Below are 14,535 nucleotides of genomic sequence, written 5' to 3' on the forward strand. Positions count from 1 at the left end.
CGGTGGTTTTGTAAAGAACACATAGCTGAAACAGCACACGTAATTACTGCATTAACTGTTTATTTTATAAACTATCCTCACGCGTTCAGAACCGGGATGTCTACAGTTGGTTGTCATGAACTGCCAGTATCTTTAAACACCAATTTTATTAATTTGACAATCCCCCGAGGATAAAGCGTCTGCGCAGTGTGTGTGTGCGTGCGTGCGCGTGCATCTGTCTCCTCTTCTTCCCCCCTTTTTATCAACATGAAGTTCATTGTCATCTCCATGTATACGTAGAGCATGGCAATAACAAAAAATACATACTGGACAAAATAAGTCAGGTGTATTGGTACTTTTGTGATTGCTAATTTATCAGTATGTGAATGAATAAACACATCATTATTCATAATTCATAATTTCAAAATTTACATATATCTCTTACTATGTTTGTCCAGTATATTTGCAGATGTCATGATTATCAACATTTATTTATTACATGCATAATACATACAGTAAATCTCATCATTTCAGTAAACAACCCTTGTATGTTCAGCATGTGAAGATCCGGGTTAGAATTGATCTTCATTAACCCATGCTTGTGAGAGGAGACTAATAGGATCGGGTGGTGACTTGGTTGACACATGTCATCGATTCCCATTGAGGTTGATCACTGGATTGTCTGGGCCAGATACGAGTATTTGCAGACCACCGCCATATAGCTGAAATATTGCTGACCATATGTGATCAGCGATAAGATATGGCAAACAAACATGAGTTCCCAGCGACACTGTGTTATCGTTTTTCCGACCTAGATAATGGAGACCACGCTTGATATACATCGTGTTGAATACTATTTCAGTGTATCAGGCTGACATGGATGCCAAGAGTCATTGATGGCAATTATCGCTTAAATTGATAACACGATCATGGTATGGAGCTGTCGGACGAGAAGATAACTCGGAACCGGGAACAAGTAAGGTGGAGAACTCCGAAGAACTAATAATGCATTGATTTCGATATTAAGCTATAACAATCCGATGGAAAACTAAGACTACCTGAAAACGGAACTGCTTTCTGCGCATGCTTGAATCTCATTCGCGACACTCGTGACTCGTGTCTTCTTTGATGTTCCGGAAACAGGCGGCCCTAGTGGTGACGAGTTACTTGAAAGTGAGTGGAAGTATCTGATGTAAATGGGCGACATATTGTGTTTTGAGTTTGCAATCAGTGTAATTTGATTAATCCGAACTTAACACACTCTCAATGGTATGTTCCGATGGCTCCATTAATCCAAATCCCTCTCTCAATATATGTTTATTGCACAATATTCACGCATTTTCTCATTCGACTCGGTGACGTCCAAAAATAAAACCACTCCCAAACGTCACCAGTTTGGAAAACATGCATATAGTCATTGAATTTTCTTTTTCAAAATGTCTAACTCCTGTGGTTCCGAGGAAACGGGAAGTGACGTTCACTGACGTTTCCAACGTGACACCCATTGTTACAGTGTCCATAGGGGCGCTGGGGTAGTCTAGTGGTTAAAGCATTCGCTTGTCACGCCGAAGACTCGGGTTCGATTACCCACAAGGGTACAATGTATGAAGCCCATTACAGGTGTCCCCACCTTAATTTTGCTGGAATATTGCTAAAAGCTGCCTAAAACCCAATCACTAGTATCTAGCTGGTCACATTGTCCAGTTACACGTTCAATGTCCAGTCGGTGTCGTCAACTATCGATAGACAATTGACAATTGTCGAATATAGATTTACGCCGCAATATCACAGCTGTATCACGGCGTGGGACTTCACACATTGTACCATGTGGGGAATCGACCCCGGGTATTCGTCGTGACGACCACTGGACCATCCCACCGCCCGTCCCTGCGCAGACCAACTGTCGTTAGGTTGATAAGCTGACGTCACAATGTCCCACAATCGCCAAGGTGCCTAGAACGTCTGAGCAAATGTGAAATCTCCCTTTTGAAGAAGGGTATCCCGCAGTTCTTCAAGCAATGGCTGCGGGTCATAGTCCTCACCGATTCCACCATATTTTTCCGGCAGGTGTTGGGGGCTGATCCATTCATACAGTTTCTTCAAATTGTTTCCATGTACGAAGATCTGAAATTACATGTGATTACTGTGAAGAGTTACAAGTTGTTAAATGTGCGCTTTGACCCGATTATCTGATGAAACATTGATGAATCAGAGCAGCATGAGACAATATCCCATTCTCTTGCAGAATTAGGCACCGTCAGTAAGATCCATGGCAAAGAGAAGGTCGCCATCTCTATGGCATCGAGCCTTTTGTTACTAAATTATATTTATCTCGAAACAATCGGAGAGAACAGGTTCTATTTACCAGACTATGACATTGTAGTCTTGATGCATATCTCTGTAATATTATTAAAGATATTTCTGCGAATTGTACAGTGTGTAATCAGCTAGATAATGTAAGTCATTATTTACTGCATTGCCAAAATAAGTAAATCAAAATAAGTTGATGGTGGAACCTCTTACAGCTGTCGATATTGACATTTCATTGGCTGGACTATTAAGCTCAAGGAAAATCGTTCGCCATGAAGTTCAGAATGTCATTCTTGCTTTCATTAAAGTGTGTGGTAGTTCTACTACTTTATAAACGATTGGAAAATTACCTTCTTACCCTTATCATGGGCCAGGCTGCCAGAACACCTACTAAACGTTGTGTTCACGGAATATCACTCGCAATGATGTTCAGAATGTCATTCTTGCTTATATGTATGTCTTAGTTTGGCTACTTTATGAAATTTTGCAAACTTTGCAAACTTTTATAATGGACAATGAGTAAATGGGTCTACTTGCCCGAACACCTATTAAGTTTTTTGGCAAAACTCAATCAGTCCGACAGTCCCGTTAGAAATGTTTCCAATACAAAAACAAAATACAGTAAAATCTGTCCAAACCGGCACTCATTGGGAATGAAGACATCATCCGGTTTAGACAATGTGCTGGATTGTAGAGCTGATAATACATGTACAAACCACGGATAGGCTTCAGATTTTATACCAGTGTTGACAACCTGCCGGACTGGACAGATGCCGGTTTTGACAGCTTCCACTGTTCCACAACTTGTTTCATCGGCAGTGTAGAAGTTAATGAGTCAAAATGAAGCTCAACAGCTTCTATACTACCGACAGAAAATAAGGGAACCAAGAAATTGAATGTAGATGACTTTGACTGTGACAGGGTCCGTTATCGTGGCGTATCTCCCAAACGCAACATCCAATGACAATGGAATTTCGCATAATGCATGTCCAGCACGTGCTACACGTGCATACAGAAGTTAACTCCTGTAAATGTACTGGAGAAGTCGCAATCACTAATGAATAGAGATTGACACTTACTGACAGAAATGCCTTCGAGGCAGTATCTCGGTGAAGCAACAAAATGGAGAATTGTGGGGATGATAGAGGGGTGGGGTGGGGTGGGGGGACATCATTATGTGAAGTTGCCCGGCAGATGGGTAAATCAAAAAGTGTAATTTCACGCCTGTGGGATAAGTACCGTCAAACGGGTGGGGTTGCAACGAGACCTGGGCGTGGTAGACCAAAATCAACGACACCACGACAGGATCGTCTCATTACGTTTAAATCGGCCCCTGCCATCAATAGAGAATTCCGCACACTCACTGGAAGACGCCTTTCAACCTCAACCGACTCCATCAAGCTCGTCTGAAAGCAAGACGGCCTTTTAAGGGTGTCACCCTTTCAGCTCACCATAAACGCCAAAGATTGGCATGGGCTAGGCAAATATGCGCCACTGGCGTTACACCATGTTCTCTGATGAGTAAAGGTTTTGCCTACGATTCACAGATGGCAGAAAACGTTGTTGGCGTCGGAGCGGGGAGCGATATGCCAGAGCAACAATTCTTGACCATGATCGATATGGAGGTGGTAGTGTCATGGTTAGGGGTGGGATTACACATGACAGACGATCACATTTAATCATCATTAACGGAGCCATGACTGGTCAGCGATACGTTGACCAAATATTGCGTCCTGTTGTGGCTCCATTGGCTAGAGTTATCGGCCGAAATTTTGTATTCCAAGATGATAATGCCAGACCACATTGGGCCCGAATTGTCTCCGCTTATCTATGACAAGAAGGTATCCAGACATTGGACTGGCCCTCTAAGTCCCCAGACCTGTCCCCAATTGGTGTACACCAGGGATCCAGGACCCGCCAACCTGGCCCAGCTTGGTGCAACTCTCCAAGAGGAATGGCGGGCAATACCACGGGCAACCATCCGGAAATTGATTAACAGCATGCCATCAAGGTGCCGTGAATGTGTTGCCCAACATGGTGGACACACCAGATATTGAACTTGACGCCTAAAATTGATTTAGTGGATATTTAAAGCAGTTTCAAATTCGCTACTATTTCATTAGTTCCCTTATTTCTTGTCGGTAGTATAGTTTAATACATGTTTCGGTGCAGATTTTCCTATTGATTCTTATGTCGTTATCAGGTAAAGTGTTTAGATACTACACCGAAACGCCGCTCTATGCAATAAACATCACGTTATGATCCATAAAGGCTAGTCTGTCGTACAGACACTGAAGTATAAACATCAAAGAAAGCCCACGCAAGTCTAGAAAATGTGGCAAGTCTAGATTTCCATAGCTTCAGGCTGAAAATGAAGACAGTCTCAGGGCTCCATTCCATTATATTATTTTTTTTCACTATGAACGTTTTTTTCAGTAAAATGTGTTCATTTCAAAGACTAGCTGTTAGGCTACATAAAGGCTTAGGCCTCGGTATAAACACACCGCTGAAGTCGTGATTTTGTATCTTGACTAATAAGGACCATTTCGTTTGGATGAATATCTTCCGATTGTAACTTTACATGGCCCGTAATGTCTGTACATGGCCCAGAATGTCTCTGGATTTTTACGAGTCCCAAGGGTTCTGGGGTGAGGTGCACCTACCCTGGAGGCTAGCTTATTCCTCATGAATGGTCTGGCCAGCGTCATCACCATGCTGAAGTACCATGGCTGCCGTATCACGTGGAACCCTTTGAACCGACCTGGAAACGCCCCCTGGAAACATTTGGATAATTGTTTCATAAACTGCAGAAAGTGGGAGGTTTGTACTCTGTGAACTCTTCAACATATTCATCGTCATAACAGATTATCAGTGGTATCATATCAACATCATTATCTTAAATTTGTTGCAATGTGTTTTATCGTCATCATTTCCACATATCGCTTTCAGCAATATCCCAGCAACAGCACGGAGGGAATACCAGAAATGGGCTTCACATGTACCCATGTTAGTAATCGAACAAGGGTCTTCGGCGTGACCAGCGAACGCTTTAACCATTTGACTATCCCCGCCCCGCCCCCATAGCTTACTTGACTGGTTCTAAGAATTGATACTATACGGTGTGTGTTTCTCTCGAGGATAATACCGTATGGTGTACGCCTCTTTGTTGCAGTGTTATCCCTAGCCGACCGACTCGGGTATCACTGCCACAAACAGGCGTACACCATACGGTATTACCCGAGGGAGAAGCTTTCAGCGTATTTATCTTACCACCATGTTATATGTTCAAAATATCATTTTATTTTTTTTTTATTTTGAAAACTGATAGGTTCGCTACCGACTAAATGACATGTAAACAAACAGCGTCCATCTCTTGGCTGATATTTTTATATCAGTGAAACATTTTCTGTAAGATTCAAACTGCTATAAAATGGTTAGTTATGTGTATGTTGATTGTGCAAATAGTTTGAACAAAGCAGTTCGGTGAAAAAAAAATCTACATATTGAACTCAAAACAGCTAATCGAACCGTTTTCGAACTCCGGGCACTGCATGCGTCGTATTATGACGTCATACGATTGTTACCAATACAGTTTCTCGGCGGAGAGACTGGCGGTTACCGTGGTAGCGGGTCATACTTTTTACAGCCGTCACCCTCTTGTGAGAGGTGACACGGAAACTTGTCAAAGTGTCATTGACCAGTGAAATTAAAGCATACTACATGAAGGTAAGATGAGTCTCACTGTATTGTACAGCTGATGTGACGTCAAACGACAGTCAATGCTCATAACACCAATCACTGCAGTGTCTGATCAGACTCAGTCATTTAAAGACCGATATCACACATGCACTGACGGGTGAATACGGCGTCACGTCATGGATACAAAGTGTGAAGCCCATTTTATCAGATAAATGATAATGCTAGAATGTTGTCAAAAGCAGGGCAAATCCATACTCACTCACTCACACATTCACTCAAACAGGTCTTACCTGCAGCATATCCACCAACTTCTTGATGTCGGACGCCTTCATCTGCATGGCTTGGCTGATATGGTAATTTTCATACGTTTCCAAGACAACAAAACCCCGGATCTGGTTCTCCTCGTTCTCAACCAGGTTCTCGAGAAGAAACAGGAAGCTCGCCAACATCTCGTCAAACGAAATTTTGTTGTGGTCCCACGACCCCGTGTCGTACATGATCACCACACGACCCTGTAATGGATGGCAAGCATGATGTTAGGTAGTTAAATATTGCACATTTATTAATGTCACTAGAATATGGAGACCATTATTAATCCGGTTTAAATTTGGTCCTCAGGAATCCATGCTTGTCGTATGAGGCGTCTAACGGGATCGGAACAAAGAATAGGAATGAAAACTAAAACATGATCATCTAATTGTTTGCTCACTGTCTCACTAACTCGACCCTTGAAGACTTGTTGACAGATGTCATCTTATCCCATGATGCTCATGGCGTCAATCACTGGATTGCTTGACAACTTTATTCATAGGCCACCGTCATGCAGCTGGCATATTGCTGAGTGCGGCGTCAAACAACTAACAAAAACATCCCGACATCGGATGTGGATTCTATTTTTCCCGGACCCGGAAACAAGCGAACTCTTCCAACATCACCTCACAGCCGCAGGGCGTTAAGTTTTACCTGTTTGTCTTTAACCGGCAGCACCCCGGGGAAGGACTGCTCAAGGGCGTGGCGCACCCCGTTGAAGGTCAGCTGATCAGTGATGGACTGGTATTTAGCCCTGAACTTGACATACGCTGCGGAATCAAAACACTGAGTGAGTGAGTGAGTGAAGTACGCTTCAAGCAGGTAAATGGGTGAGTTGAGTGAGTGTGTGAGTGAGTGAGTAAGTGAAGTACGCTTCAAGCAGGTAAATGGGTGAGTTGAGTGAGTGTGTGAGTGAGTGAGTAAGTGAAGTACGCTTCAAGCAGGTAAATGGGTGAGTTGAGTGAGTGTGTGTGTGAGTAAGTGAAGTACGCTTCAAGCAGGTAAATGGGTGAGTTGAGTGAGTGTGTGAGTGAGTGAGTAAGTGAAGTACGCTTCAAGCAGGTAAATGGGTGAGTTGAGTGAGAGTGTGAGTGAGTGAGTAAGTGAAGTACGCTTCAAGCAGGTAAATGGGTGAGTTGAGTGAGTGTGTGTGTAAGTGAAGTACGCTTCAAGCAGGTAAATGGGTGAGTTGAGTGAGTGTGTGAGTGAGTGAGTAAGTGAAGTACGCTTCAAGCAGGTAAATGGGTGAGTTGAGTGAGTGTGTGAGTGAGTAAGTGAAGTACGCTTCAAGCAGGTAAATGGGTGAGTTGAGTGAGTGTGTGAGTGAGTGTTTTGTTACTTTGGTGTGCAAATATTCGAGACTGGACAACACAATCCCGTGATCAACATCATGAGCATCGATCTACGCAATCGGGATACGATGACATGCATCAACCAAGTTCTAACTTCATGTCGCCTCTTCCGACAAGCATGGGTTCCAACCCGGATCGATCCGTGAAGATCCATGGTGTAATAGGTCTTCAGCAACCCATACTTGCCATAAAAGGCGCCTATGCTTGTCGTAAGAACCTACCGACGGGATCGAGTGGTCAGGCTCGATAACCTGGTAAATACATGTCATCGGTTCCCAGCTGCACAGAACGACGACGGTCATGCTGTTAATCACTGGATTGTTTGGTCTAGACTCGGTTATTTGCAGACCGACGCCATGTAGCTGGAATATTGCTGAGTGCGGCGTAAAACTAAACTCGCTCACTCATGAGCGCAAAGTGCGAAACTCATATCTGAGCCGTAATATTGCTGGAATATTATTAAAAGCGACAAAAAAGTCATTCTCTTTGATACTAACTCTCCATGCTTCACGTGTCTGCTTACAGGCATGTAATGGCTTCTATGGTTAAATGTGCATTCATTGCGGGTTGTCCGTGTGCATTCACTGACCCGGGGGAAAGCGCTCACTCACTCGGATAACGGGTAAGTGTGAGTAATCGGGGCCTTTGGATATATTATCGATTCATATTCTGTGTCGGCGTTGACGTATAAGGTCTCCCAGTTCATTACTTGACTAAACATATCACCCTGACAATAGTAATCGCGATACCATGATCATTACAGCTCCTGGTCATCTGTTCAAAACAGGTTTAAAGTATCTCGTGGGATTGCGTGTTTGCATTACAGTTACCAACGTTTGCTGTTATCAGGTAGCCTCGCGATAATCTACAAAACGGTTGCACCTGCATGCATCACTTCCAAGCCCCCATCCCAAGCCTTGAATCACATGCATGTTGCATATCTACCTGACATCATCTCATAGGTCTTCTTCACGTCATACTTCTTGGTCCGAAGAAACCTGACAAGATACGAGTCCTTTTTCCCCCCAAAGAACTCCGACACAGAATCCCCTTTCTCCGTGTCCCCCTCGTTCGTCAGCATCTTCCGCAATTCTAGAAGCTTCTCACTCCGTATAGAATCTGTCTCATTCAGTTCCGACTCCGCCTTCTCCTTCAAGGATTGAGACAGTTCCCCACAGGGTGACAGAATCTGGCGGTAGAACTCACGTTTCTCATCAAAAGACATTGTAGGCACGGAGATGTGACGTTGGAGGATGGTGGGTGGTTCATTGCCTACGGGAAGTGGTCCCCCTTCCTCTACAGTCCTGTCCTCCCCTCTATTTGGAACTGAATTAGGAGGGTCAGTTGGACGTGAGTCCGATAGGCCTTCTGTTTCAGTAGCAAGTTGTTTATTGGGGTCCTCTACTGGATGTTCGTCTGCTGGAAGGTTAGGGGTTAATTCCGGAGAGGAATTAGACGTCACTTCCGGTGTGGTTGATGATGTCACTTCCGGTGTTGTTGATGATGTTACTTCCGGTGTGGGTGTTGATGTAACTTCCGGTATGGGATTTGATGTCACTTCCGGTTTCGGCGTTTCATTTTCGTTGCTTTTCTCATGCTTTGCAGAGTTAGGTGTTTCCTCTTGAGCTGGAATACTGCCATCCTCCGGTTTGGGTCCCTGCGTGTTTTTGTCGGTTTCTGGTTCACTCATCTTGCTCGACGAATGTTATTCTTCCCACACTGTTAAAAATAAAGCAGATGTTAAGGTTTGTCAGACAAGCACATCATTGACATTTGGCAACGAAGGAAATGAGTAGGGAGTGAGGGACTGATTAACGCGGCACCAAGTAATATTCAGAGGTATGTAAAAAATAGAGTCTGGATCACATAATTCAGTGATTAACACCATGAGCATCGATCTACACGATTGGGATACGGTGACATGTGCCAATCAATCCAGCGAGCCTGGTTACCCGATCACACATTTAATGTTACTTCAATGTTTTATGTTGTCTTTATTTTTTCATTCGTTCATCTAAAGCTATACGTAACTATGTGACGGGGGCTGTTGGTTAGCATTGTGCTTAACGCTTTCGCTAGTCACGCCCGGGTACATGGCTACAATGTGTGAAGCCCATTTCTGTTGTCCCCTATTCTCAGTCTAAGTAAACTTAGTCTCAGTACTTTTCGTCACTGGTAACACAGGACACTCCACAACTCCGATGCGTTTGGAAGCGGATCTGTCGCAGCTCATTATCATCTAGTGTATGCAGAATGTTTCTTCTTTCATTAAATATTCTTGGAATACGCGTGGCCGCCATTTTGTTACACATATCGTCAACACAAGTTGATTTAAGCCGAGCAAATTGAGTCTTAAATAGTTAAGTCAAAAAATGACAAGACTTTAGTCTAAGTCTGTTGATAAATATGACATAAGTATTTTCCACAAAAGTTTTTTACCTGACTTATTTTTTTTAATAACTTAAGTTGTTTGATAAATACGGCCTCTGGTCTCATTTGGGGTTAAGGACAACCCCAGGGCTTGTAGGCAGAGAGTTTGAGGACCACTGAAATGTTAAAGAATACTGAAACGACAAGCAGTAAAATCAGCTTGCGTAATAGCTGAACGTCTGTGCTCAGTGTCACGATCGAAGGGCAACCTTGGAAAAATGAGCGAGTGTGGCTTGTCCCTGTTTTTATTTTTAAAAAACTATCCGTTAGATCATAGCTGGGGACTGTATAAGAAATGGATTTCAAACATTGCACCAAATAGGGAAACGATCACGGGGCTGGTGTGAACGAATGCTCGTCGAGTGACTGAGATAGGTTTTTCGCCGCTTTTAACACTATTCAGCGATATCACGGCGGAGCACGCAGTGGCTTCACACAATGGGCTCATGTTGGGAATCGGACCCGGGTCTTCGACGTCACGAGCCAACGCTCTAACCACTAATCTACCCCACCGCTCCGTGCGTTTATGCCTCGAGAACAAACTACTTCGACAACAAATCTGAAAATTATTAATGATCAAACAAAACATATAGCTATGACAACAGACAGATGTGTCACGAGCCATGGACATATTAACAATCATTTTTAAAGTCGCGATATTCAATCTAGTATACGGGAAGCTGATGATGAGATTACGACATCTCGTTGCCATGACGACCGGTAGTCCGGAACAGCGCGAAACTGGTGATAGGGCAGGTGTGTATAGCCTCGCCGACAGTGCACAATGCTTCAACATTGATGTTATCGGGTATTAGATGTGGGTTTAGGTAACAGCTTGTGGACTTTGCTCAGGCGATGACGATGTAATGCAGCGCCTAGATCACATAATGCTGTGTCCTTGAAGGCTTGAGGGATCATAGGGGTTTTAGTACATGAATGAATGAATGAATGAATGAATGAATGTCCAAGTAATTCCATAAATAAAAACAATAAATGAATGTCGAATGAATGAATGAGTGTCCAAGTAATTCACTAAATAAAAACAATAAATGAATGTCGAATGAATGAATGAATGAATGAATGAATGAATGAATGTACTTTTACGCCACTTCTATGCAATATTCCAGCAATACCACACCGGGTGAAACCAGAAATGGGCTTCACACATTGGTGAACACGTGTTTTCGGCGAGACGAGCGAACGCTTTAGCCACAAGGCTAACCCCAGCACCCCTGACAGACGTAAGAGCATGACGACTGATCTACTTTAAAGACTTGGCTTTCTGTTCACCTAATGATTTATAACAGATTTGACAGCCTTTCCTCATACACGTTTTCCTTGTTTAGTTCAACTGAGAAGGCAGTATTATGCCTTAAAAAGAATAGGCGTAGACATGTCGTGATGAATGAATGTCGTAAAAGTCAGAGAGTGAGTATGGTTTTACGCAGCTTATAGCAATATTCCAGCAATGGTACGGCTTGAGACACCAGAAAATGGGCTTCACACATTATATCCATGTGGGGAATCGAACCAAGGTCATCAGCGTGACGAGCGGGCACATTAACCATTAGGCTACCACACCTTCCCGCTTGTCCTAAGAGGCGGCTAAGGATTATCAGGATCGCTGATGGAGGTTGACATATCCGGATGCTCATGATGTCAAACACTGGATGTCAATCACTGAATTATTTACAGACCCCAGTCAGTTAGCAAACAGTCCTCGCACTCTGATTCTGAATTATTGGAATATATTTCTATATTATAAAAACCTGCAATTAATCTTTAAGTGAAAGAGTGAGTTTAGTTTTACGCGGCACTCAGCAATATGCCAGTTATATGGCGGCAATCTGTAAATAATCGAGTCAATCCAGTGATCAACAACATGAGCACCGATCTGCGCAATCGGAAACCGATGACATGTGTCAACCAAGTCAGCGAGCCTGACCACCCGATCCCGTTAGTCGCCTCTTACGACAAACAAAGTCGCTTTTTATGGCAAGCAAGGGTTGCTGAAGACCTGTTCAACTCCGGGACCTTCACGGGTCAGAAGTATCAAGACTAATTTGGTTATATAATAGGTGACAATAGCTTTATCATTCAAAACTGTATTCCACACGAGATATCGCTTGTGTGCGATTGCATAAATAGTCATGACGTCATGAACAAAGGCTGACGCCATTGCGTCAATGTGTTCATATGACGTCAGGATGCGTTTAGCCTTTTTGCAAACAGTTGTTACAATAGCCTAGCGGATACATGATCACTACGGGCTACAAACATGCCGAATTTCACACTTGCAAAACAAAGTACACAATTAAGTGAAAAAACTGCACGTATCCGCTGGACTACAGTGCTAATGGAGAAATATGTGAATATATATTTTCACCAGGGCCCCATTTCATAAAGCATCGACCTTGAACCTCCTATACTGCAACACAGAGTTCCGACAGCTGCCCTACGATAACTTCGTCAAGTAGGACCCAGTATCCCAACACCTGTGTGTAATGTATGGAAACTAATTCTCGAGCGAATGTATATTTACGCAACAGAAGCGATAGCTGGTAAGAAATAATACATTCTTTTCCTGTCAAAGTATAATGAATCGATTTTCTTGTAAAGTAACACGTTTACCTCAATGACTTAACCATAATGATGTTTTCATGAGCGACGCAAGAAAAACTTAAATATTTCATTTATTATTGTGTGTTTTTCACGATATAAATCTACAGAATCGAGTTTCATTCGGTCTGTCTGTAAGTGATTCCGTCAGACAGTGCAATTTTACGTCAAACAAAATACTAGGTATGTATCGGAACGTGTATACAGTATACAAATATATAAAAATAGATATCTAGTTAGGTTCGAAGACTTACAACAGCGATACGCAATGATCTAAACTAAACACTTTTACATGTGGGTAATCTCATTCGTTTTGTAGATTTACGGTAATTCGTTACAATGTGTCGAGCGGGTATTAACAATAGAGGTTATTTTCAAGTTGTGTATAATAGTGTGACCGTGAATGAACAACAGGTTTCAGTTGTCGTGCGTCAACCCGTCTAGGAATTAACTGGTTTATATTATGAAATAGATAGGAATGATTTGTATAGTCGCTAAATTAGTCAGAGGATGTGTGTGTGACTGACATGTATGACCTCACCCATACGTTTTGGTTGCTCTAATGGTGGAGAAACGTCGGAGAGACGTTTTGTTTCTAGAGTGTTTACGACGAAGATTTCAGGTTGAAAAAACAGAACGGCCTGTGTACTTATGGCCATGATAATTGTGCAAGCGAGTGGAAATATAGACGCATAGATCTACGTGCGCGTTAATTCGTGTCTGTATCCGTGTGTGTGTGTTTCGGTGTCTCTCTATCTGTGCATGTGCGGGTCTCTCTATCTGTGCGTTTGTCTTTCTGTGTCTATGTGTGTGCGTGTATCTCTATCTGTGTCACAAGTGTGCGTGAATTTTTGTCTCTGTTTCTGTATGGTGTCTCTTTCTATGCGTGTGTATGTGCTTGTCTCTTAGTATGTGTGAAACTCTCTGTGTATCTCTCTGTGTGTGTGTCTGTATGTGGTCTCTTCGTGAGTATATCTGTGCTTATGTATGTGTGAGTGTGAGAGCTTGTATTGGTTTGGCCTAATGTCAGTTTCAGTGTGGTTGCCCCGTAACATTAGAAACAAACAAACAACACGCACACACGAACACACACACACGCACACACGCACACACGCACGCACGCTCACATATGCACATCGCTTTGTAAGTGTGATAATCCTGAACGAGAAGTTCAGCCCTATATTTCCCCTTCCCTATCACACCATTTACGGTAAAGCAAAATCCACTCTTGTTCAATGCTAATATGACGGGGAAGTCAAACAGGCGCCATCAAACTGTTTGACTTACATCACTGGGATTTCCACTTGCCATACGTACATAGGTACGAACTCCTGGAAACAAATCTGTGGAAGAAGTAGACTTACCTATATATTAACCCGTGACAGACCTCACCATATCCACATTGTGTATCACGTCAGGCCCGCCTTCGTGTTACAACACGGAACTGATATCGATAATACAAAGTCAGTATACTTTGATCGTGTCACGTGACAATACACAGTCTCACTGCGAGCATGATCACAATTATTAATATAGACTATGCCTTGTTCACTGAAGTGATGAGAGCGGACTGATTGATTGACACTTTTATGCGCATAGAGGAACGTTTGATGTCAAACATCAATCATAACTTCTATGATTTTGTGAACAGTACGTGAACACGCTTCGTGCGAGGTGTTTCAGTGAATGGTTTTGTTTGTTGCGTAACGCCGCACTCGGCAATATCCTAACTGTATGGAATCGGTCTGTAAATAATTGAGTCTGGACCAGACAATCAAGTGATAAAGAGAATGGCCATCGATCTTCTCAATTGGGAAACGAGTTTCGATTAGTGCTT

The 14,535-nt window shown here is 42.9% G+C and overlaps 1 protein-coding gene across 1 annotated transcript; it reads right to left on the minus strand.

The window, feature by feature from the left end:
* Window positions 1-306: 306 nt before the first annotated feature.
* On the minus strand, window positions 307-14,203 carry LOC137259716 (retinaldehyde-binding protein 1-like). The gene is made up of 6 exons (XM_067797306.1): window positions 14,063-14,203; window positions 8,595-9,368; window positions 6,952-7,067; window positions 6,279-6,500; window positions 4,953-5,063; window positions 307-2,103 (listed from the first exon to the last, which is right to left on the minus strand). Exons 2-6 carry the CDS (start codon window positions 9,337-9,339, stop codon window positions 1,933-1,935), a joined length of 1,365 nt encoding a protein of 454 aa, XP_067653407.1. The 5' UTR covers window positions 9,340-9,368; window positions 14,063-14,203; the 3' UTR covers window positions 307-1,932.
* Between the last annotated feature and the right edge of the window lie 332 nt (window positions 14,204-14,535).

The sequence above is a fragment of the Haliotis asinina genome, chromosome 13 (genome assembly GCF_037392515.1).
Source record: "Haliotis asinina isolate JCU_RB_2024 chromosome 13, JCU_Hal_asi_v2, whole genome shotgun sequence".
NCBI classification, from domain to species: domain Eukaryota; kingdom Metazoa; phylum Mollusca; class Gastropoda; order Lepetellida; family Haliotidae; genus Haliotis; species Haliotis asinina.

Bases quoted from the DNA above. Each gene is read 5' to 3' on its own strand.
- LOC137259716 (XM_067797306.1), bottom strand. From the start codon at position 9,339: ATGAGTGAACCAGAAACCGACAAAAACACGCAGGGACCCAAACCGGAG. The intron at 6,501-6,951 runs GTAAAACTTAAC...CATCCATTACAG, and splicing joins TGCCGGTTAAAGACAAACAG to GGTCGTGTGGTGATCATGTA. The intron at 5,064-6,278 runs GTAAGACCTGTT...AAATGTTTCCAG, and splicing joins AGTTGGTGGATATGCTGCAG to GGGGCGTTTCCAGGTCGGTT.